General features: G+C 40.2%; 1 protein-coding gene across 1 annotated transcript in view; it reads left to right on the forward strand.

Moving 5' to 3' along the window:
- Positions 1 to 23,924, forward strand: part of LOC106809310 (protein RRP5 homolog) — a 30,336-nt gene extending 6,412 nt beyond the window's left edge. The window contains exons 2-35 of the mRNA XM_014812350.1: positions 2,179 to 2,325; positions 2,798 to 2,968; positions 3,416 to 3,577; positions 3,895 to 4,018; positions 4,847 to 4,971; positions 5,402 to 5,479; positions 5,719 to 5,829; positions 6,671 to 6,886; positions 7,198 to 7,386; positions 7,605 to 7,751; positions 7,942 to 8,121; positions 8,384 to 8,575; positions 8,951 to 9,142; positions 9,415 to 9,489; positions 9,835 to 9,930; positions 10,187 to 10,409; positions 11,442 to 11,576; positions 11,861 to 12,000; positions 12,120 to 12,301; positions 12,614 to 12,763; positions 12,979 to 13,161; positions 13,492 to 13,639; positions 15,282 to 15,462; positions 16,691 to 16,931; positions 17,113 to 17,229; positions 17,377 to 17,502; positions 17,807 to 18,245; positions 18,423 to 18,638; positions 19,038 to 19,219; positions 19,467 to 19,550; positions 20,288 to 20,456; positions 20,777 to 20,930; positions 21,319 to 21,484; positions 23,183 to 23,924. Of these exons, the coding sequence (XP_014667836.1) occupies positions 2,179 to 2,325; positions 2,798 to 2,968; positions 3,416 to 3,577; positions 3,895 to 4,018; positions 4,847 to 4,971; positions 5,402 to 5,479; positions 5,719 to 5,829; positions 6,671 to 6,886; positions 7,198 to 7,386; positions 7,605 to 7,751; positions 7,942 to 8,121; positions 8,384 to 8,575; positions 8,951 to 9,142; positions 9,415 to 9,489; positions 9,835 to 9,930; positions 10,187 to 10,409; positions 11,442 to 11,576; positions 11,861 to 12,000; positions 12,120 to 12,301; positions 12,614 to 12,763; positions 12,979 to 13,161; positions 13,492 to 13,639; positions 15,282 to 15,462; positions 16,691 to 16,931; positions 17,113 to 17,229; positions 17,377 to 17,502; positions 17,807 to 18,245; positions 18,423 to 18,638; positions 19,038 to 19,219; positions 19,467 to 19,550; positions 20,288 to 20,456; positions 20,777 to 20,930; positions 21,319 to 21,484; positions 23,183 to 23,351 (5,610 nt within the window). The 3' untranslated portion in view covers positions 23,352 to 23,924. The remainder of the gene's footprint in view (positions 1 to 2,178; positions 2,326 to 2,797; positions 2,969 to 3,415; positions 3,578 to 3,894; positions 4,019 to 4,846; positions 4,972 to 5,401; positions 5,480 to 5,718; positions 5,830 to 6,670; positions 6,887 to 7,197; positions 7,387 to 7,604; positions 7,752 to 7,941; positions 8,122 to 8,383; positions 8,576 to 8,950; positions 9,143 to 9,414; positions 9,490 to 9,834; positions 9,931 to 10,186; positions 10,410 to 11,441; positions 11,577 to 11,860; positions 12,001 to 12,119; positions 12,302 to 12,613; positions 12,764 to 12,978; positions 13,162 to 13,491; positions 13,640 to 15,281; positions 15,463 to 16,690; positions 16,932 to 17,112; positions 17,230 to 17,376; positions 17,503 to 17,806; positions 18,246 to 18,422; positions 18,639 to 19,037; positions 19,220 to 19,466; positions 19,551 to 20,287; positions 20,457 to 20,776; positions 20,931 to 21,318; positions 21,485 to 23,182) is intronic.
- The last annotated feature ends 324 nt before the right edge of the window (positions 23,925 to 24,248 follow it).

Raw genomic sequence — 24,248 nt, forward strand, 5'->3', positions numbered from 1 at the left:
ATAAAATCCACAAAGTTTAAAAATTTCATGCACTTGAAAAATATCACTGTGATACCTATTATTACTACTACGTACGATGGGAGCTTCCATCTTTAATCTGAAGACACTTAAACGTACGCGCCATCTCGTGGCAACTTTCATAACGATCCCAACGAACATTCTTTTGAGAAGGTTCCTGATACCATCCCTGTGCATTCCACTGTTTCGGGGTGTATGTGAACACTCTAAGAAGAAGGATGTTTCAAAATTGATATCATTCTTACCAACTAGAACAGCTATACTTACTGGTCTGACTCACTGCATGTTTTTATTAAAAATTTTAATAAGTTAAAAATGGTTTGACATGGCTAACTATAGAATACCTCTATTATCGCTGACACACTCGGTCCAGTTAGTCAATGTTTACCTCTCAGGCAGTATTCGATTACATCACTGCCACAACAAATCTACCAGCAACAAGCCATTTGTCTCTTTAGAAAAAGCGTTTGTAGTGATCGATAATCATAAGTAGTTACCTGTTTACTCGCCGATGAAACTTGTCCACACAGTCAAATTTGGTGTCGCTACGAACGTGAGTTGTGATACGCATACTTATTGGCCAAAGCACCCATATTACACGGCATTGCTGACCAATGAGAAGTCGCGAAACAACACTAGCTATGGACGCAATGCAGGCCGATCGACAGCCGTAAGAAATTCAATTCGCGGTCAGAAAAATATAAATAAAGTGCGTTTTTCGTCATTCATTTCGTCATATTTTTCTTGGTTGTCCACCGGACAATGTCTCAGACTGGTTAGGTTGTAACTTGTTCGGCGCAAATTTTGTTTATCTCGGACAACCGGACAACGCTTATTTCGAGCACTGGGGTTAGGGTTAGGGTTCTAGCTCATCTAAACTCTCAAATCGTGAATTTATTTACCAAGGCGTTATTTCGAAATCTGGCGCCACCCGCCGCCATCTTTGTCTCGTTAAGTATGAAAGCGAATGGACTGCTGTACCTCCAGCCTCGAGACATGAAGATACGGCTGCCGTACCCGTAGCCACAGCCTTTTTGTTTTACTTGTCCAAAATTTACTTGCAATCTAGAGCTGTTAAGGTACTTTTTAGTTCAGTGCATATCATATATTACAGTATCTACATGGAAAATCGTAATGAAATTCACACAGTTTATTTTTAGTGCCGATTGCAGCTTTTCTCTCAATTCCAGTAAAGAGTTTTGCTGTCGCTGTCTCATACCAGTGGTTCCCAACTTCCCATCCCCCTACATATTCAGTAATGAACATGCCCCACGCGACTGAAACAATTGGTGCACTCCCCCCCTCCCCCCCGTACTTCAATGTCGCCCAAGCCAGAACTTGAGAAGGCACGTGCGCAGCCACGATGTGCACAGCCACAGACACGGGTGTCACGGGCTGCTTTTTTTTGTGGCGACTTTCGAAAATATAACGTGAAAAATGTCGTGCGATAGCGCCCTGGCTCAAAGGATATGTTAGGAATTTTACACAACTGGAATTTTTTTAGTTGTCCGATCGGGCAACTAGCCAAGAGAATAACTTGTCCGACGTACACTTTCACTTGTTCCGGGCAATCGGACAACCATTAGTGTCGAGGGCTGAATCTCACCACTGCACACATTGCATCCATCATAAAATGTTTGCCATTAATTATCAGCTTCTTAAATACCCTTTATCGTCTTTTATCTTGTAAAAATATCACGACATACACGAAATGTTCAAAACTCTTCACAATAGAAATTTATATAAACTTTTTTATGTGTTGTCTCTTGTGCTTGTGCTGTGTTCCCACCATCTAATGAAATCACCACTGCAACATTGCAATTCCTTTTCTAGCAAGGATTTTGGACCTTAAGTTTGATCGAATATAAGACCATCGTGATATTTTGAGAACATAAAGGGTAATCAAAAGAGTATTTAAGAACCTGATAATACATGGCAAGTGTTTTATGATGTAGGTCAGATGTTAATGAAGTGAGATGTGTTGATATTCAATGTTAAGAATTTCAATATTACAGGGTTGTTTTCACGATTATTGCTTTAAACCCTTCAAAAGTATTATCTAGGTAAAGGAAGAGATCTAAATGATGGGCATAATAATTGACCTTCTAGGTTCAACTTTAAAATGGTAATATATTGTAAATGAGTAATGTAACATATTAGTTTCAGGATGAATCGACTGGAAAATCATCGAAAAAGTGGAAAACCATGTTAAGAGAGAAAGTCAGAAAGAAGCCTGTGACACCAAAAAAATCGAGTCCAGCAAAAGTTGATTCAGTGGGCAGTGGACAAGTTCAACTCAGCTATAAAGTAATTTTTCTCATTAGTCATTTTGGTAAAAGCAGCATTGTTAAGCATAGGGTGTGATTCTGTTGGGTTGTCTGTCAGCACTCCAACTAAAAAATGTTGATGCCATGTTAGCTATGAACCAGCTTAAATTAGAAATTAATTAGTATTTGTCCCATAAAGTCAGTGATTTTGCTATATCTCCCCTATGGATCAACCTAGAGTTGCTTAATTAGTTTCTAGTCTATTATGTCTATGCCAGGAATATCAAATATGCTGCCCTGATTATTAGTTTGTTGGTGTGTATCCTAGATAGTGGTGGTAATTGGTAATATGGGTATTTTAGACATTTGTTTGAAAATATATCAGTGTCTGGTTCTTCAAAAAAAAAATATCTAGGTGAAATGTATAAACCTTAATGGTATGACCATCCCTAGTATGTCATCAAATGGTTTGTAATTTGTGTTACTATTTAGTTGGTCACTTCATGTTTCAGACTATCACTCCTGGTATGCTGATACTGGGATGTATCAAAGAGGTACATGACTTCGAGCTTATAGTGTCACTGCCAGGTGGCATTGCTGGAGTAGTTGACATTGGCAACATATCAGATGCTTATACACATCTTCTTCAAAACCTAACAAAGGGATGCAGTGCAGAAGTGGAAGTAAGCATTCTTGTCTTTATAATAATGAAATTGTTTTATTATTTAATATATTATATATATATAATATAGATATAGAATAATTTAGCACAATTAGTTCGATTTGGGCATTTTGAATTCGAGTTATATTATGCTAATTTTGAGTTTTAACTAGGAATGCTTAGTTACACTGCTTAGTAGTGAGCTCATAGATTTTGGTTACCAAGTAAACACTTTTCACAGTGTAATAACATTTTCAGCAGCTCGGTTACCTAGAAAAACGAGCATGCATTTAAGTTTACTTAGAATTTTAACCTGTCCGGTGGATGTTATGTAAGTTTGTGATGTATATGGTTTGTACATACAAAATTTGGCATATTGGCAAAATCTGTCATGCTTAACAACTAAGCTGTTTTTCTAGCCATTCATGATCACATTGTGTTCGTCGTCAATGCAAGTTTTGTCTTTTAGGATTTGCGGAGCATGTACCACCTCTTTCGTGTCGGCCAACTTCTACGCTGCAAAATCATTGAGGTTGTCGAAATGGAGCAGGGAAAGAAGAAAGTCATACTCACTATCAGTCCACAGGTTGTCAACGAGTATGTTGGCATTAGTGGGCTTAGGAATAGGATGGTGTGTAATATTTTTGGCCTTTGCTGTTTTTAAATTTGTTGTTGTTTGCTTTATGATATCGTGTATACCGAATGAAACAGAACCTAATATCAATAGGTATAACAAGATATGCTACTATTGGTGTATAGCTAGTCCTTTACAAAATATTTATTAAGAGAACTTGTAGTTAGAAATATAAATATCAAATTATTAGAGTCCATTAGTTGCGGGATAAGGGCTGCTGTTTGAAAATGTTTCTGTAGCCATTGATATGTTATAATTTATCAACATTGATATAAAATCGTATTTTGGAAACTGAATACATTTTTTATGCACAGACACTTTCTGCCAGTGTTGTGAGTGTGGAAGACCATGGTTATGTAATGGATATCGGTGTAAAAGGCATCCAAGCATTCCTAAACAGCAATGATGCTAGCAAGTTTATTGAAGAATACAACTCTGGTATGTATTTTCCCTGTATGAGATAAGACCCATATTAATTTCATCCTTTCATGAGCTGAAAATAATTATTTTAAGTTTTCTTGATGCATGATGGCACAACATTAAAACTGCATAGCCATATGTGATCACTCAGCAGTTTTGTATGTGATTTTCACGATTTGTTGACCGCTATTTTTTTAAAGATGTTGCAGATTAACTTCTGGTTACAACAGTAATGTGAACAAATGCATAGTGACTGCACATTAAAGAAAAAGATTTAAATTCTCAGCATCCACCAGCTCACATATTCATGCCACCTGCAAACATGTGAAGCCAGCCTAATTAAGGGAGCCACGTGACCTCGTCTCATTACTTATACTGGCTGCAGGCCCTTCAGTTGGGTGACAGCCACTGCATCATGTCCTTTAACTCAACAGGGTGATGGAACTGGTAGAGAAATAATAGTGATTGCATATCATATTGTTCGGCCAACTCTTTCGAAGCTAGCTGCCTGCATGACGAATGAGTCCTGTGTGGCATAACAGGTCATAGGCTATAATACCAGTTAGCTGCTTCAAAATATATCTCAATCTCTGCTTGCTCAGCTTATATGCCAGAAGGGATCTTCATAGACTTAATAGTATGAACATTAAACAAGCTATTACACGTAATGTGAGCTGATGGAGCCTTGTGTGAATTAATTCCAGACAAAATTTCAAGTACTGTTTTGCATTATCATGAAATGTGTTAACATGTATTTGGTGGAGTAATATCTGTAGGTTGGGCGTAGAAAATGTGGGTATGCTCTGATGGTGTACGTCATCACATGGGGGTGTTGTGTGGTTGCAGGTGAGAGCCTAGCTGTTGGGCAGCACGTTACCTGTGCTCTTTGTATCAATGATTCTAACAAGTCCACAGCGCCATTGCGTAGTGTCAACCTGACTGCCGATCCTGCTGCTGTCTGCAAGGCCATGGTAGGAGACTATTAATGTGTTCATAATTGTTACATATAAGAGAAACAAGAGATTTCCAAAATCCAGAGCTTCACAGGGTAAGGGCAAGGCAGTTTTTTGCAATTGTCAATTCTCATACCTGAGTATTGCAAGTTACAATGCTTGCAATTTAATGCTGTATGAGCTAGTATATATATAGTTCTCTTGTTAGGTGTACTCTTAATATAATATCATAAGTAGTTATAACATCACTAGTCCAAAATATCACAACTTTTGAAGTGAAGTGTCAAGTAGAAGTTATGACATTTTATACCTATGGTAATCATTACTATTTATTATGTTTCTAACAATAGGACCCTAGCTGTCAAATTAGTTGAAATTTGCTATCTGTGTGAGCCAGGAGTGCATAATTAGTGTATTAATGTGCTACTATTCACCTGATATGTTTTAGTTGAACAAGTCTGGAAATGCAAATGTAAAACTTCATGCCATTGTTCCCGGAATGGTTACAGAGACTACAGTTCAAAAGGTATGAACAATTTGTTGTAGTAAGCACCAATATAGAGAACCAGAGAGTTTTAAGTAAGCATAAACCTACGAGCCTGTATTTGGGTATTGTATATAATGCAATTTTGACATAAATATAAATTTTTACAACAACAACAATGTAATAATAATATAAAAATGATGCATAGCTTTCCTCATTAAAGCTTACTCGTGAATGTCTTGATCAATTCAATGAACAGTTGGGTTACTGTATGTGCATAGGTGATGGAAACAGGTGTGATCGTGAAGTTTCTAACATACACTGGATTCGTTCATCACACTCAGCTGAAAGGGGTTTATGAATCACCGTCCAAGTACAGGGAGGAACAGAAGGTACGAGCAAAAGAAAAACAAATGCTACCCATTCATTTCCATTTGGCCCGTCACTGAGTTCATCATCTATAGCACATTAGGATTGATCAGGGGAAGTGGTTGAGATGGTGTTACATCCTGAGAAGTAGTATGCAGCCTGCCGGACATGGCAGCCAGTATTAAACTACCTATGACTGTATTAACAGAACATCAGGAGCGTATGCAGTGGAAGAAATATGGTTCGTGATATGGGTATAGTATGTAGATGTACCTAGAAGTATATGAATATGCTCTGTTATTCGTTGGTTAATTTATGTGTGTCTGAGTAGTGCTAGCCTTCAGTTATCAGAAAGGTGCAAACCTGCCCATCCCCTCACCCAACCATTCGATATAATTCTAAAGGGAATCACTTTCTGAGCTGTTAACTCTCACATGGTGCTAATCACTCCCATTCAGTGTTTCTATTGTCAAGCTTGGGCCCGGCTTTGTGGTGGACTCAGTCTCTGTACTAGACTAATGTCTACTCTATCTATACTGTCTGTGCTGCTACTAAATGAAATTCTAAGCTTCTAGCCAAACGTCTAAAGCCACTGACTTCAGACACATTCCTTTTTACTTGTTCATATTGATGAACACTGTTATTATCAGGCATGTCATGGAGCCCATTGATATTGAGCATTTCATTCAACCTCTAACTTAGCTCAGTGTGTATGAATTTTCTCTTGAGCCTAATTATAACTGAACTCTCCTGCCAGGTTTATGCCTTTATCAATGCCTAAACTGTGCTGATACATTTTCGTTAATGCTCTATTAGATCTGAATTGTACTTCAGATTTTCATTTACGTCATGTGATTTACGCAGGTGAAAGCGTGCGTGCTTCATGTACATCCGACATCTAAGGAAATCGGACTCACCTTCAGTCTGCCGGCCACGAATCCACTGCAGACGATGTCCCCAGCGACCATGTTTCCGGGGCTGGCTGTGGGTGACAAGTTCAGTGAGGCATGCGTCGTGCGTGTCGACAAGGGTCGCGGCGTCTACTTACAGCTTAACGAGAAGACTTATGGCTTTGCTAGCGTGAGTGACTTCACTGACTCGGTGTAATTTCTAGCTGTTCAATCTGTAGGACCTGGCCTGACACGCAAGAGCAAATGCTCCGCGAATTAGTTATTAGCCATGCATTCGAATGCTTCTGTGTTATCTGTAACACGTTTTACAGGTTATCTCTAAATCATGTTTAATGTTGAATTGCTTCACATAGTCTTTATATCACATAGTATGTATTTGAATCCTGTGTTATCTGTTGCATGTTTTATAGAACATTTGTCAGTTATGTCGTGTTGGCATAGGCTTGCTGACTGGCTCTTATTTGTTAACATTTGTTGTAGCTGTCGAATCTGACTGACAAGGCGGGCATCACTGGCATTCCAGATGGATTCTCCATGGGCAGCAGCCACAAGTGTCGCATTATTGACTTTGATCCTATGGACAAAGTGGTTGTTGTGGCATTGAAAAAGTCTGTGTTTGAGCAGCAGTTTCTTAGATACCATGATATTGCAGTTGGATCTGTGGTGAAGGTGAGTCTTGCTCTTCCTAAGCCAACGCCGTTATAGTAGGATTGCCAATTACCATGAATCAATATTGTTATATTTCTCACTATGAATGTTATCGAATTGTTATTGGCCTGATTCCTTTACTAGAGGTCATGGCACTTACTAACGTGGTACCCTAACGTCTATTCATATGTCTTCCTGAACATATTAAATGCACTAACCTGTGAATATTTATTCCTCAGTGCATTGTAAGGGGCTTTCATCAGGCAGGCATGTCTGTTAAGCTGAGCGACAGAATCTTTGGCTTTGTACCGAATCTGCACTCGGCAGATGTTGCTCTCACCAACCCTGCAAGAAAATACAAAAAAGGAAACAAGCTAACATGCAGAGTGAGTTGGCCTCGTTATATTTGATGTCTTTTGTGGTATCAGCAGATATGCCTGTGCATGTGTGAGTGGCAATGTACGTTGGTCCATAAACATATATTTCTCATCATAAAAGCTTGCCAGTGTATAGTTAGTTATCGAATATAATTATACCTGATAAAGTAAGCTAATCAAGTAAGATGATGCTTTTCAGGTGCTCATGTGTGACACAGAAAAAAGTCGTCTGTTGCTTAGCAACAAACAATCCATTGTGACGACGAAACTGCCCGTACTCTGTAACTATGAGGATGCACAGCCGGAGATGCTGGTAGAAGGGGTGATTGTTCAGATCAGCACTAACTATGTGCTTGTGCTGTTCTGTAATGATGTCAAGGTAAACAAGAGCACAGTAAATGATGAAGGTGAAAGTCACTGTGATGTTGAATCAGATAACACAAGAGCAACAACTTGCTGAGGAATGTATTGAGAATCATAGTGACTACTGTCATAATGAAGTTACTGTTTACGATATGGGTAGGGATTGAGGGTGCATTAATATTTCAGGTGAAAGTGTTTCAAGCACTGGTTAACGAGCAGTCATGACAAGTGACACTAATCTGTGCTGATTCTCGTGCTATATGCTTATCATTCCTTAGGGGCTTATTCCCCGTAAAGAGCTCAGTGACGTAGACATCCGCTATCCGGAGAAAGTGTTCTCACTTGGTCAGGTGGTTAAGTGTAGAGTACTGAGCGCTGATGCCCAGCAGAAGCAAATGACTCTATCCATGAAGAACATGACTGATGCTCACCAACAAATAGCACTACCGAAGGATTTTGAAATTGGAAAGGTGATACTATATCAGAACAGTTATTGTCCATAGATGAGACAAAATTTGTTTGCCTGGAAATACTTTCTATGTCACTTGCCGTAATATTACTGCTATGCCTATGCTATTAAAGGCTCATATATATAATAGATATGGTAGTAAGTATTGGCAATGGTGTTGTAGTTATCCACGGCTTTCATTATATCATGATTAATTCAAGGATAGTATCCACACACCTTGTCTTCAACGTTTAGCTTCAAATCTAGTTCAATGCAGCAACTGTGTAAGATGGATTCCGTGGCAGTGCTTGCTTGTGTATGAAGCCTCTGCTTGTGGTATAAGTGAGTTTATAAGAGTATTTTGTGAAATAATTGCGATTTGGTCATTGGTTTGTAGCTGGTCAATGTTAAAGTGGAATCGAAGTCGGATACTGGGCTAAATGTCAAGCTGCTTCCATCTGGATTGCCAGCGTTCCTACCTCTAAACCATCTATCTGATCATCTTGAGAACTGTCAACCTCTTCACACGATGTACTGGCCTGGAGACACTGTCCATGACTGTGTCTACATAGACAGTTCTGGAGCAATTGTATCTTTTCATACAAATGCCATAGTTTAACAAGGCATAATACATATGCCGCATCAATGAAAGACATTCTACAGTAATGTGTTGCAGATAATGCTATAATTTATGTTATTCTATCAGTATATTCGATTCGTATCATTTTTGACACCTGCATACCTGTTTAGTATTAATTACTGTAATGGTTTGTTTGGTTTCTGCTGTGAAAAACAATGAAGTAGCAACTTGTTTTTGTGCAACTGTTTCACGTGCAACTGTTGTCCTTAGCTGTATGCTAGATTGTAAGCAGGAAGAAGTCTTACACGCAAGCAAAGCAGTCTGGTTTGCTTGTGAGCAGCTTCAGTGATATTAAGGTTTGTTGTCATTTATTAGCTAACTTGTAAGTGTGTAAATGTCATGCCTTGAGAGATTAATTATGAAGAAAAGTGATTAATAATAAGTAAAATGCAAGGCAGTAGTGTAACATAGCCAGCCTTCATTAACGTGTGATGTTGTGATATCACTTCTTTCAGCAGTTGTAAATTATAGCTTGAAAATAGCAACATAATCGAAATATGGCAAGCTGCTGCTGTCATCCCGCCAAATATCTGGTTTGGCATACATAGGTCTGTCAAAAGGAAGATAGATTTGAAAGCATCGACACGAAAAAACAGTCGTAGCAGATTGATGTACAAAAATATGTTATGTTTTTAATGTAGCCGGACATGCTAGTTGTTGGCTGCCTAAAGAAAGTCATGGACTATGGAGTATTTGTAGAGCTACCAGGTTCAGTAACAGGCCTAGTGCCCACCAGGGTAAATTCTATTAGAGATAAGCGATTGTTATACATGTGCTGTCCTCCTTTAAATTTGTAATTTTTGTAAAAAAAAAAAATGTAAATTCTGGTTACCAAGAATTGATTTGGGTACAGTGATCCCAGCTTTTCATTAGATATATACATTAATTAATAGGAGACATTAAATTTGATTTTGAATCAATTAGTAGCTGTGTCCACACTCAATTTATTTTATTTTATTTTTAAGTGATGGTCTATTGACATTATTTTGGCAGCTTATGGCTGATAAACATGTCACGAGTCCGGCACTAGTATACAGACTAGGGCAGTCCCTCATCGCTAAGGTTACAGAGGTCAATCAAGAGAAGAAGCGATTTCTGCTGAATTTAAAGTTAAAGGAAGTTCACGACGACAGCACAGCGCCATCTATCAACTTGCTTGAGGATTATCTGCATGAACATGATGCATTGGTAGCTAGTGGTGAAAAGAAGGGCGATGGTACGTAAACACTAGGTAGATGGCACTAACAGTATATAAGAAGAACACTACAGGCAGAGGCCTTCCATGGCGAAGACCACCCAGTTGGAATAGCCCTCATGGCTATGCTAAATTTGCGACAACAGCCATTTTAGAGGGAAAGAAAAACGCTGTTGTACCAACTGAATTACACATCGTAGCAGTCTATTTAGCTCTTGACTGCTCAAATTCGTCAAGGTAATTGCCAGACTTGCATCTCTTTAGAATTCCCAGTTCTCATAAAATGGACCATAATAAAAATGGTGTTTGTTTGCCCTCACCCGACCGATCGACCCGCGAAAAAGGGGCCGACTCAAATTTTTGTTATTGATCTTTCTCATTTTTTTTTTTTTACAAATTTTATCACTGTATATTATATAAATCTGTAGGCAATACATTATATGTACCAAGCAAAACAAACATTCAACGTAAAAGGTATCTCCACACAAGCACACCCGAGCATGTAGACACCATGCTTAATTTGTAAAAAAAAAAAATTTAAAAAGCCTACCTACCTACCCAAACTTTTCAGCTTGGGTCGGGTGAGGTCAAACAAATATTTTTTTAATTGTGCCATTATCAAAATAGAAACGTTGAGGTGTTCGTTGAAAGTGAATCTAGTGGTTTGTGGTTATGAGTCTGTTTGAAAAATTGGCCTGAGTCTGTGCTGGAAGGTCTCTGGTATAATAGGTATAATGCTAATGGTTCACTCAAGGCCAGTGGACTCTGCATATGAATATATATGGTATTAGTCATGCATTGTGGGACGTTTATACATTAGCATCATACAGATAACCCATGCATGAATATCATTAAACTAGCTTTATAATATTGTATACGTATGTGCGAATTTGTAATGATTGAGGTTTGGTTGTCAGTGGTTCAGTCAGTTTTATTGTACATTGTATGTAGAGGTGTATAAAATGTGTAAAGTGACATAATTTGCTTGTATGTAATGTAAATATGTCTTTAAGATTTCACGCAAGCGATTGAGGTTTGTGTTGCTTGTTGCAGGCGTGCTGAAGCAGCTAGCCAAAGTGTCAGTTGGAGATGTAGTGGAGACTGTGGTGCATGAAAAGACATCTCACGGAGTTCTCTGTGCACTTGATTCTGATGTTCGTGGATTTGCTACGAATGCGCACATTCCAGGTTTGTGTTGTTTATCAGGATTCATTATGCTTCATGGAAGCTGCACAGTATTTCTTTGGTGTAGGATGGCAACAGCTTTTAGTTTAGTGTGTTTATTCTTAGTAACTAGGTAGGTAGGTAGCTAGCTAGCTAGGTAAGTAGATAGATATTTAAGTAATTAGGTAAGTAAGTAGCTAGGTAAGTAGATAGGTAGCTAGGTAGGTAAGGTAGCTAGATGAATTGAATGTTGAATTTGGTATCCTAGTACGAGAAGATCAATGTTTCAATGGCGTTTCTGTTTTTAGGGGAACAAAGTTACAACGTGGGAGACCAAGTGGCAGCTCTTGTACTGCATATTGATCTTACAAGCAAATGCTTAGAACTTTCGCTTGATCAGGAGCTGGTTAAACATGTGAACAATTTCAGAGACACCAAGCACAGTAAGGTATGTCTGTTTGATGATTCCTAATCTTATCATGCACATTTGGTTATCATTCAAGAAAGAGTGCGTGTATGCATGTGTGCCTTATCTAATTTAATAGAATTTGTTTGATTTTTACGCAGATAAAGCCAGATCAATTGCTGAGGAGTGAGGTGCTCCTAATCCATGATAACTTTACTCTCGTGGCCCTCAAAGGCCATGGTCTAGGTAGGTTAGCCTACCTGCCTGTCAAGAGACACCTAAATGACATGGGCAAGGTCTCTCCTCACCTGGTTGGTCAGGTGAATAATGTCGTCGTGAAAAGGTACGGGAAGCCCCAGCTACTGTAGAAATCATCACATAATAGAACTATAATAGGTTCTCAATGAAGCATTTTGTGTAGGTGCAAACACATGGTTGTCAGATAATCAGTTAGCAATAATTATGCGCAAAAATATAATATTTGCATTTATCAGAATAACAATGGTTCGCGGAGGTTCGCATCGATTTCGCATTCTCACCTGTACTTGGAAGCGAAGGTACTCCACTTGCGGCCTCCGTTCTTCCGCGAACGCACGCTGTATGGGTGTGGCTGCGAGGGAAAGCTTACTCTCACGCCGTTGCTCTGTGTGTTCAGGCTGACCGGTGGCCGCGTCCTCGCCAGCCTGCAGCTCAGCGAGAAGATGGACGGCCGCGTGCAGACGATACGAGAGCAGGCAAGCGCTCGCGCGAGAGGCGACGACTTCTGGACGCCGACCGTCGCTGTCGGGAAGACGTACAACGCCGAGTAAGCAGACTGACATTGTAGCGAACAAGCTCGCGATCGATTTCTCCGGGCGAGGTGGACGGAAGGATAGGCGTAGAAAATGTGAGACGCCCGCCAGGTGGCGCCTCTAGAGGCTTGCGCGTGCGTTAATTTGCGACGAGTTAGTGTTTTCGGCAGTTTTGGTGCAGAAAGGAAGCGGTCGGCTGACGTTGATTGCTTGCGCGGCTGCGTTTCAGGATCGCGTCATTGCACGACCTTCACGCGTACGTGAAGATCGGATTCAGCGAAGGTCGCATCCACGCGTCGGAGGTCGTGGACGAGCTGGAGGACGGTGGCGCCCCCCTGCGGGGCCTAGAGACAGGCTCTCTCGTCAAGGTGCGGGTCATCGGCAGCCATGAGGTCAAGACCCACGTGCACAGGTGAGTGGCGTGCAAGGCTGTTGTGGTGTGTGTGTGTGTGTGTGTGTGTGTGTGCGTGCGTGCGTGCGTGCATGCATGCGTGCGTGCGTGCGTGCGTGTGCGTGCGTGCCTCTGTGTGTGTGTCTGGGTGTATGTGTGTATGCATGCATCTATGCGTGCATGTGTGTGTGTCTGGGTGTGTGTGCGTATGCATGCATCCATGTGGGCATGTGTGTGTGTGCGTGCATGTGTGCGTGTGTGCACGTGTATATACCTGTGCGTACCTGCACACATGCAGAAATTTGTATGTAAGCATCTGTGCATGCTGATCACAATTTCCTTCTATTTCAGACATCTAGCCATTACTCGGCCCTACAAGACAAAGACTTATGTTGACTGCAGCTTGAAACCCAGCAAAGTTGATGCAGACTCAGATGTACAGCTGGATTACCTCTCTAAATTCAAGCCAGGTCAGAAGGTGCAAGCATTTGTGGAAAGTGTAAGTTGAGTAAAAATGCGTTCAAGTGGTTAGCTAAATCATCAAAGTTTGTTTCAACATTTCAAAACCCTCGTTTCTATTGGCCTTCAGTTTTTAGCTCATCTGACGTAGTCAGATGCAGCTTGTAGAATCGCATGATTGTCCGTCTGTGTGTGCGTGCGTGCGTGCGTGTGTGCGTCAACAGTTGGGCACAAATCTTAACCGCTCGACGTACGGTCACGATATTAGGGACGTCGGGGGGAGGATCGTGAAAAGGACTCAGGATGACAAATTTGGGGGTTAGGGGTCAAAGGTCAAGATGTGTAAACGGACGGGAATATTTCCCCCTTAACTTAAGGTATAAGAGGAAATACGGAATTGCGGCACAAATCTTAACGGCTAGACCTATGCTCTTAATATTTGGTGTATAGTGTGATGGGCAGGAAACCCATCACCAGTGCGAAATTGGAGGTCACAGGTCAAAGGGCAGTGGGAGAAAGGTAAGATATCAGACATTTTCTGAGGACATGGGCTAACGGACAGAGTGAAAAACTTTTTTGTTTCAGCGCTGACCTACCATTTTTATCACTTTATTGAAAGGACCATGAAATGTGCTTTCCACTGACGTGCGAAGAGTAAGTGTCTGATAACCTTTTGACCCTCAAGAGGCGGGTTAAACATGGATTCCTCAACTGCCTCAATGACGTGACAGTGTTGTTATATTCATGGCACATCCATAATCTATAAATCCAATAAGCCTGGATAGCCAAACGGGTACAGCACAGGCGTCACGGCTCAAAGGTCGTTGGATCGAATTCCATCAGATTTTTTATTATTTACCTGTTTTCTGTATTTTTCTATCTTTATCCATTAAACTATTTTTTTCCAATTAATGCAAATATTTACATGATTTATTTACAACAATTTAATAACAACAAATAATTTTTACAACAATTAATTTTTTTAATTTTTTTAATAGGGTTAGGGTTAGGGTCACAATGCACCATAAAACAGGAGTTTCAGGCACGCGATTTGTATCAACCAATGGGATTTGGGAGGTATGCAGAATGCAGAAGGTTGCTGAAATGATGTGTACGCAACTGCGTATCTGCATATCTGCGCCTAACAAAGGTGTCACTACGCACGACTTAAATGTTACGTTTATAACCGTAGCAACAGACCTCAGATGAGCCCAGACGCTCTGCGGCTCTTGTTAATGTTCCTCGTGCATTTTACAAAGGCAATGTGAAATTATGTGAACTTCCAATATTATTATTATTATTAAATCTTTATGTTTATTTTGTAACTAATCTAAATAATAATTTTTTATATATAAAAAACGAAACTGTCATACCCATAATTATCATACTATTTGATCATTAGTATGATTTAATAATTATATATAATTGTTATAGAAGTTACATCAAGTTAACAGCATCAAGTAGCACAAAATATCTACTCGTGTTATTTACACGTATTCTTGGTTAACAATACCTAAATTAATTGCCTATTATTGCAGAAATGTTCTCGTTCAATTGGTGGCAGTTGATATCTAGCTGTGTGTTACACTGTTTATGAGTCAGTTGCAGATGCTAATATCCATGGATCAATTAGTGGCTCTTCACTTGATTGGTTATTAACATCTGCTGATTCTGTGTTTCAGTACAACAACCAGTGTCTGTGGATGCAAGTCAGTCCCAAGATGACAGGCAAGGTGCACCTGCTTAACGTATCTGATGACCCTGCTGTGCTTGAGGATCCCACCCAGCACATGCTACTGGGCACGGGATACAATGCCACTGTTGTGGGCATGGACAAGGGCAAGGTGTCGCTTTCACTCACAGGTATGCCACTCGTGCGCCTAGCTGCTGGAATTATGTCATCATTCTCTCGTTTTTTTGAAGGGTGGATGTTTATCGTGGCATTGCGAACTAGTATGGCTGATGCTGATATCGTTTTTAAGTATATATATGGTGACACAGTGATCAACTGGTATGAAATAGAAGGTGTAAGGTTAGATTGTTCTGCTTGAATATTGTGGACTAATGCTAAGACACACTGGGGTTTCTTTAAGGATACTCTCAACCTTTTGCACGGGTATTGCTCTAATGAAGATTAAACGTTTATTGACGAATGAATCGAATCAATCACTTGTTTTATTTATAGAGGAGATATATCTCTATGCTCAAGGCAAAAAAATTCATGAAATTTCCAGCACCTAATCATGTTACCACAAAAATTTTGAATTTTTATGTAAAAATGGTATTTTGGATATTTCTCAATTACCAGAAAGAGTGAGGAAACAAAAAAGGCCACACATGAGAAACAAAATATACAAAAAAAGAAAACAACAAAATTTCTCTAAAAGTCACATATAAACAAAAAAAAAAAAAAAAACTGCCTAAAATTCAAGTCGCACATTTGAATTTAAAATTTTTGCGAATAAAGAGACATAACTCAGAAAATAAGGCACATTCTTAATAACAATCCCTGACGCACTTTTTTACAGCAATATGTTACCATTAAAACCAGTGTAAAATTAAATTATTCCGAGTTGTAATCACAGAGAAATATCCATTTATACATCGACTACTAAGTCAGAAATTGGAACGGAGAAATCAGCGTTTTTCTGACGTTAGCCGCGGCGCACTACACATGTACGCGGGCAAGCAAAACGCTCTGACAGTTCACATGTACCGTTATATGGAGAAATGAGCATGTACACAGGTGGCACTAGTGTTAGCCATCGAATAAAGTTGAAAATAAAAAATCAGTAAAAATTTTCCTAAAACCTCGAGAGTATCCTTAACATGTAAGGTTTTCCTTTATGATGTGCTGGTGTTGGTTTTTGGCATAACTCTACCGATTATTTCGAGTGAAAATATTTCACAGCTTTTTACTAAACATATACATCTAGTCTACTGTACTATGTGACCCACAGCATATAGAAATGGCATTTTTGACACCTAGAAATGCTAGGCCAGATGCTGTAGACAACAAATTTTTTAAGGGCGTTCTAATGAATGCGAGGTCACCAAAAATATTATTGGCGAACTCTGACATTGTTAACAGGTACGACGAAACTAGTGGAAGGCACCGTCGTGAACGGCATGATTTTAAAGATTCTGCCGGCAGCCTTCATTGTTCAGCTACCATTTTACTGCGTCGGTAAGGTGGCTCCCCCTGATGCGAGTGACATCTACAGCGACACCGTTATGGAAAGCTATCACGTAGGACAGTTCGTCAGATGTTGTGTGCTTCATTACGATGAGACGAAAAAAAACCAAGTCGCTGTCTCACTGAGGGATTCGAGGTATTTCTATTTGACATGGCGAACCAATTAAAACATGCGATTCCTTTCGCCTCGTAGAGTATTTGCCTCTTTGCTCTGACTGAATGATTGAAGCTGTGTACAATAAGTAAATGTAGCTTAAACTAAACGTGATGTGTCGTGGATATTGAAATCGCATTTTACTCTATAATTTGGTTTACAGGGTTTTCAGTGATAGTTACGATGACATAGACAGGGAGGTGACATTTGCTGAGCTGAGGGTGGGCCAGCTTGTAAAGGGTTATGTTACAACGTGCAGCAAAGCTGGTCTATTTGTGAGGTGAGCTATGTGTTATGATTTTATGAAATCCATATACTCCAAGTAGAAAAAAAGACCTAAATTCCTTAGCCACATTTTCTGCCCAAATCAGTGCATGCGTGTCTGTGTGCAGTTGAGTGTGAGTATCATATGAGCCTTTTGTTTCAGCTTGGCTCATAATATCACTGGCAGAGTAAAGTATAGCAATCTGTCTGAGTATATTGTCAAAGGCTCGAGCCATTCACTGCCTATCTGCAAGGTTGTCACTGCCAAGGTCATAGCCGAGGTGGAGAGGTGAGCTGTGTAATATCTCATCTGTTGATGCGCTGGTGCTTAAATGGTCTGCGTATTGTGTAAGAGACAAGGGTAGTTTATTTAACTTGCAGACTTACAATTGTTTGCCATGATTTCCCACGTACGCAAGGTTACATGTGCATAACTAATAACATGATTGATGATGCGTTTTGCACTACCTTTAAACTGCCAAACAATGGTTAATGTAAGCCAAGCATTTCTCATAACCAAGGCGAACAAATGAATAATGTGTGAGCTTGGCAAAAAAGGGTACCTACATATGTTTTGTGTTTCATCTCTCCAGCCGTGCGGGTAGACAGGTGGAGCTGTCATTGTTGCCTAGGGACACGGGACTGCCTGATATCATCCAGGAGGATGAGCGGGGTTTAAGGAGGAGCAAAACAAGCAGTAGTAAGACTGTCAAAAAGAAACGCAGAAAGACGAGTGAAAGTGGCCTGGGTGCAGTTGACGCTGAGGCAGCGATGGGGGAGGCAAATCCCGAACTTGTAGTAAAAAAGAAGAAGAAAATGGAAAAGGAAGTGGAATTGTCAGACAGAATAAAGGTGGGAGGCATAGAGTCTGGTGACGTGTGTCAACCGAAGGGCAAAAAACGAAAACTTATCAACGAAGGTGATTCTAAGGGGGATTCATCAAAGAACAAAGCAACAGTGAAGAACCAGCAGAAGAAGGTCAAGGTTACTACAAGTGCGGAAACTGCAACATCAAGCACTGTGATCACAAAGGTTGGATATTAGGATTTGGTTACATTACCTCCTGGTCATTATTGTTCATTAATTTGTGATTGTCTTTCTCCTCCAAAGATTAACCTTTATAAGACCTTGATAAGACAATCACGTATATAAGCGTCATACGATTAATAAAATTAGCTTGTGATAATTGCTATTTTAATGCACCACCAGGTGTCGCCACAAGAGCTCGAAAATGCACCAAGGCTGCAGGTGCATGGAGGTTTCAGTTGGGACACTACTATCACAACTCTTCCTACCCCGGGGCTTACAACCATCCTCAAGGTACCTTCCAGCAGAGGCAGTGGCAACAGCGCAGTCACTCCCAAAGGATCAGCCCCCGAGTTTCATGATGATAGTAGCAGCAGTGGAAGTGATGATGAGAAAGAAGTATGTCAGAAGCATTTATGCTACTTGTTTGCTGTTCTCCGTTTAGCAGGTCATTCACTGGAAAAAATTCCAAGCCCTGCTTTCTACTAGTTAATTATTCTAGTTATATATTTAAGTTATTCATGAAAAAATAATTAGATATGCCTTCCTTCTGACCTTGCCCCTAAATTGTTAGGTCGAACTACTGCAAACAAGAGTGGTGGCAAACAATTGTAAACGCAAAATTCTAAACACAAACATCTACTGATGTTTATCAAGGAAATGCTTGTGCAGCGATATTAAATTTGTGCCAATTGACTAAAGCATCAAGATATGCCTGGTGGGAGAGTGTTTGTGCTCCCTAGTGCACCTAATGTAGATGCTGGCACATGTAGATATCACTGCAACTGTTTTTCACAGCTTCCAAAAGAAAAGACGAAGAAGCTGACGCAGGTGGAACGTGTTGCCGCGGCGAGGCGGCGAGAGGAGGATGTGTACAACACAGAACGAAGGCTGCTTGACAATGACTGGGAGCCAGAGGCTGGGGACGATTATGAGAAGATGGTGTTGGCATCCCCGAACAGTTCCATCGTATGGCTTCGGTAGGAAACGTTTATCCGCCATAAATTAGCATTCCACTCTGCTCTATTTGTGCTAACGTTGTATACCTCAAGGGGGGGGGGGTCATTGTGAGAAATGTTAGAACTCTTTGGCATTGCTTTGTACCATTATAGCCCATATAAAGTTATATGATTAAGACTGATACTATGAGAAAAATATTCCTTGGATGGCAATGCTGTGAATTGGCTGCTGGTATTGCTGCTCATAGACATTCGCATTGCATTTCAGGTACATGGCATTTTATCTGCAGGCTGCTGAGACTGAACGAGCGCGCTCTATAGCTGAGAGGGCTCTGCAGACGATATCATTTAGGTTGGTGTGCGGCTGTTTACCATGGCAACCTGCCGTTATCGTACCGTGCGTCTCACATCTAACTTCACTCTGACACTGTTGTATGCAGCATTACTGTGGCACCATAACCCCTGTAATGATACTGTGGCAACATCATGTGTAACAATTGTGTGTCACCTTTATATGTGATACTAGAACTGTGGCACTATTGTATGTAACACTACGGTGTCAGCATCATGAGTAACAGTTGTGCGGCAGAGTTGTATGTAATGGAACAGCGTGATTGTGTGGTACCGTTATATGTAACAGTAGTGTGCCACCATAGTACTGTAAAATCCGTTTTTTCGTGGGGTTCTAATTTTCGTGGGTCCACCAATCCACGAATTTATGTAGGCCTACCCAACGAAATATTATGTACATATGTCAATTGCCGGTTCTGGAGTGGATGCCCGCAAACCGACGCCTGCCGTCTGTGCGTGCTAGTAATATATACTATCAACAACCTCGACATCATGCTCGTGTATAATGTTAACGTTAATATGTTGTTTTTGAAAAAAAAAATTCCTTGGAAGGCTTGATCAACGAATTTAAGAACCCACGAACATGTATTTTTTATTGAAACCACGAAAATTGGAACCCACGAACATGTATTTTTTATTGAAACCACGAAAATTGGAACCCACGAAAATAAGTGACTTTACAGTATGTGACTGTAATATAGCACTAGCACTACGTGTAGCTGTACTGTGTTATCTCAGGGAGGAGCAAGAGCGACTGAATGTCTGGACAGCATTGCTGAATCTGGAGAATATGTATGGCACACCAGCATCTCTCAATGCGACATTCTCACGAGCGCTGCAAGCCAATGATGCTCTCAAAGTTTATTTGCAACTCATCAACATCTACTGTCATTCCGACAAGAATGAGGTGAGTGCCACAGTACCACTAGGAGTGTCATTTCCTCGTTCATGAGTTCTGTTAATTTCAATTTCTATGCCCGTGTCTCAGTTCCATTGTGACAGAATAGAATAATTGACATTGCGATATGGATGCAGTTAAACCATTATATCAGGGTTACTGAATGGAAACCTCAAGTTTCCTTTATATACGGGCCCTTTCTGTACAATTGCTTTTGCTGTGTTACTGCTAAGTGTTTATTTGTTTATTTGTTTGTTTGTGTCATTGGTACACACATGTTACAAGAATATGCCATGGGTTGTGACCCGGTGATTTCTTATTGCTTTTAGCAAGCGGAGATCTTATACAACACAGTGGTCAAGAAGTTCGGTCAGACTAAAGACGTCTGGATCAAGTTTGGTACGTTTTACATGAAGAATGGGCAGACAGCATTAGCACAAAAGGTGCTAGACAGAAGCCTGAAGAGCCTGGATAAGCGGCAGCGTGAGTACCAGTAGGGAACAATCTATAAGAGGTTCATAAAATGAGTGTAAGAAAGGCATGAATGGTGAGTGAGGGGGGTAGATGGTGAGGGAAGGAATCCTGTGATGATGAGATTAAGTGTAGGAAAAAGGAGCGTGGGAGAGCAGTGGAATGGGAGAGCAAAGGAGTCGAAGTTGAAAGAGGAGTGGCGAGTGGGAAGCTTAGGTTGTGCATGAGGGAAGAGTGGAGTGTGAAAACTATGTGAAGGTCGAAATTCGAAGTGGAAGATAAATGATGTCTAAACGCTAATGAAGGGCTGAAAATAGAGCGAATCATCAAGTTGTTCAACTTCTCTTGCATCTCCAGTTTATGCATTGTCTAGTTTCTCTATCTCTTTTTTTTGCTTCAGACGTCGATGTGATAGCTAAGTTTGCACAGCTGGAGTTTCAGCATGGAGAGTTGGAGCGAGGAAAGACTATGTTTGAAAGCATGCTGGGCACCTATCCCAGACGCACCGATCTCTGGTCAGTCTACATTGACATGATGATCAAAGCAGGCCAACACGACAGTGTCAGGTAAGGTACAACCCAGCCACTAACTGCCATTTCTAGCCCAGAATTAATGGAATGGGCTGGTCGTCTTTGTCTTGCAGTGTCAGCTTAAGATAAAAATCGTCTTGATTGCTCGTGCTGTGCCTCCAGGCAATGAACGTTTCTGCAGTGAACTGACTAATAGTCTGCTGTTTTGCGTGGAACTATGCTTAAAAACAATAGTTGTTTGCAGAATTTTTATTATTAATGCACGATCGTAGATGCTGTCTAGTGGCAGCACATGCCTTTTATAATTTCGTAGAGTTGCGGCCTATTGTAAAACGCAAATAGTCTACGTTAGGTTTGGGCGTGCATAGTGGGACGTATATTCATCAAAGTCAGGCACAATTGCTCAAGGGTGAATAGAAGATTCATGGCAGATAATGGTTTGTCTTGCAAGCAATGTCTTACCACCCGCCTGCACTGTCTGTGGTCCCTAATGGGGTTGATAACACTGTATACAGGGTTCGTAGCGGGTCTTCCTAAGTCTTATAAGTACTTATTTTGCCAAAAATAAAATAAGGGCCCTTATTAGTACTTATTTTTAGTGAAATCTTAGAAAAGTACTTAATAGTCCTTATTTTTAGCCAAAGGACTATTTTTCAACATTGTTTTATAAACTGTTCTCGACTTAGAATAAGAATTGTTGTATATATAATACGGAATAATTAAATCTGCTGTGCAATTGTGTATATAAATATTATTAGTGTACTTTAATAGTCGGTGATCTATCAGAAATCGCGTAAAAAAGTCTTATTTTGGCCTCCAGAAAGGGTCTTATAAGTCCTTATTTCAACATGTGTCTTACTACTATGAACCCTGGTATACTAAGCAGTACTACGACGATTTGTAACGTGCAGGGACCAGTAGTAAATTGGCAAATTGACCAATTGATGCAAAAAAACACATAACATTTGTAAAACGTGTATTCCTGATTACTTTCCGGTAGTTCCTGTAGACCCTGTAAACAGGCTGAACCGGAATGTTCACTCGGCACCTAACTTCGGGAGTTATTTCGCAAATAATTTTCCGCAATTGTTGCTAGTAAAGCTGACAAAGTACTTTGAACTAATGACGATCTCCGTCATACCTGTAATTAGCAGAACTCATTAAATGCCAGTTAATTACTAGTTTGAGTTGCCAAGAATTTACAACTTGGTGGTGTCATCTACACGCTATTCTACAAAGCAATAGTTGTTTTGAGTGACGGAATTAATTGATGTGGTTTCGGTTAATGCGTCTCCCAGTAAAACTAGTGTTTTTCATGTAAAAATGATTGTACACACTATTCTTGATGGTGCATTAAAACAAATACGGTACGAAAGTACCGATTATTCTCTTTTTTTAATGATATTCGCGTCTACAAATTCCCGTATTGGACTTCTCTTAGAAAGGCAATCACATCTCATCCAATCAGCGAGCATATGACCAAGTTCTACTTGTCGAAAATCAGTGCTAAAATGCTTCTGACGGTACAGTTCTCGTATCGTAATACTAGTACTAGGTTTTGTCGTAGTCACAAGTTTAGCCGCAACCAAACGCTCGTTACGACAGCGGCCCCCTGGGTGTTTGTGACAAATTCAGGAGTCTATCAATGAATAGACTTTTGACAAATTCAACAAGACAACAAATGAATTGGCTTTGTTTCTTTCCCTGCCATTAATGACTTTTGTTCGCTTGCAGGCAACTCTTTGACAGAGTCATCCACATGAAGCTGTCAGCAAGAAAGATGAAGTTCTTCTTCAAGAAATACCTGGAGTTCGAGGAGAGACACGGCATGGCAGACGGCGTGAGTCGCGTGCGAGAGCTGGCTCTAGACTATGTTGAATCGCAGGACGTGGAGGATGACTAGAGACGCGCGTTGAGGTGGCGCGGCAGTACAGACGACGACGGCAGACTGTGCACTGAATATCATGTCTGACATTAATACCGGCACGTGCGGTGGTCGTCACTGTAGCGCAGGAAGGGGCGAAGTGAACGTCCAAATTGGAATTCGCCTATCAAACAATTATGTATATAATAATACGTGGTGCTGTCCAGCCTCTCTATCATTTTATTGTGCAGTGATAGAATTTAAGCTGAATGTTTCATAGAATATATAACTGAAACGTTATGTATAGCAGAATATAAAACTAGCCAGTAGATGAGCATTCATCAGTGATGTGACGACATGAATTTTGGAAATAGTAGTCAAAAGGCTTACGTCTATTACTAGCGAGGGAGCTGTTGGACTAATTTTTAATCACGATTTGTATACTGCTAGTAAAAAAAATATAACGGTTTTAGAAGAAATTTGCATTGGAGTAATTTTGAATTGAGAAATAAACATTGGCAGATTAACATTAAATCAGGAGTGAATAAAATAAAGACTTTGTTTTTTCACTCTTTATTCAATGTATAACCTGCAGATTAGTATGCATCATCATTATTATCCTCACGTGCCGTCTTCTATGCGGATATTGGCCATCAAGATTCTTCATCAAATCCAATTTACAGCTTTTCGCTGCATCTCACCCCAGTTCTTCACTACTCTATGGATTGACATCATCACCACAGGTTCTTCGGGTCTGTTTCTGGTAATAATCATATTTTCATTACTGAGGCACAGTCATACATGTCAACCCCTTCGGATGCCCACTTGTATAACCTTCTGGAAAAATCCATAAAGTCTATAAGAAATCCTTAGGATCTACAAATCACAACAAAATGAGTTTAATATTAACACTTTATTCACCGAGTCAACTCTGCA

The sequence above is a fragment of the Priapulus caudatus genome, unplaced genomic scaffold (genome assembly GCF_000485595.1).
Source record: "Priapulus caudatus unplaced genomic scaffold, Priapulus_caudatus-5.0.1 Scaffold344, whole genome shotgun sequence".
Taxonomy (NCBI): Eukaryota; Metazoa; Priapulida; class Priapulimorpha; order Priapulimorphida; family Priapulidae; genus Priapulus; species Priapulus caudatus.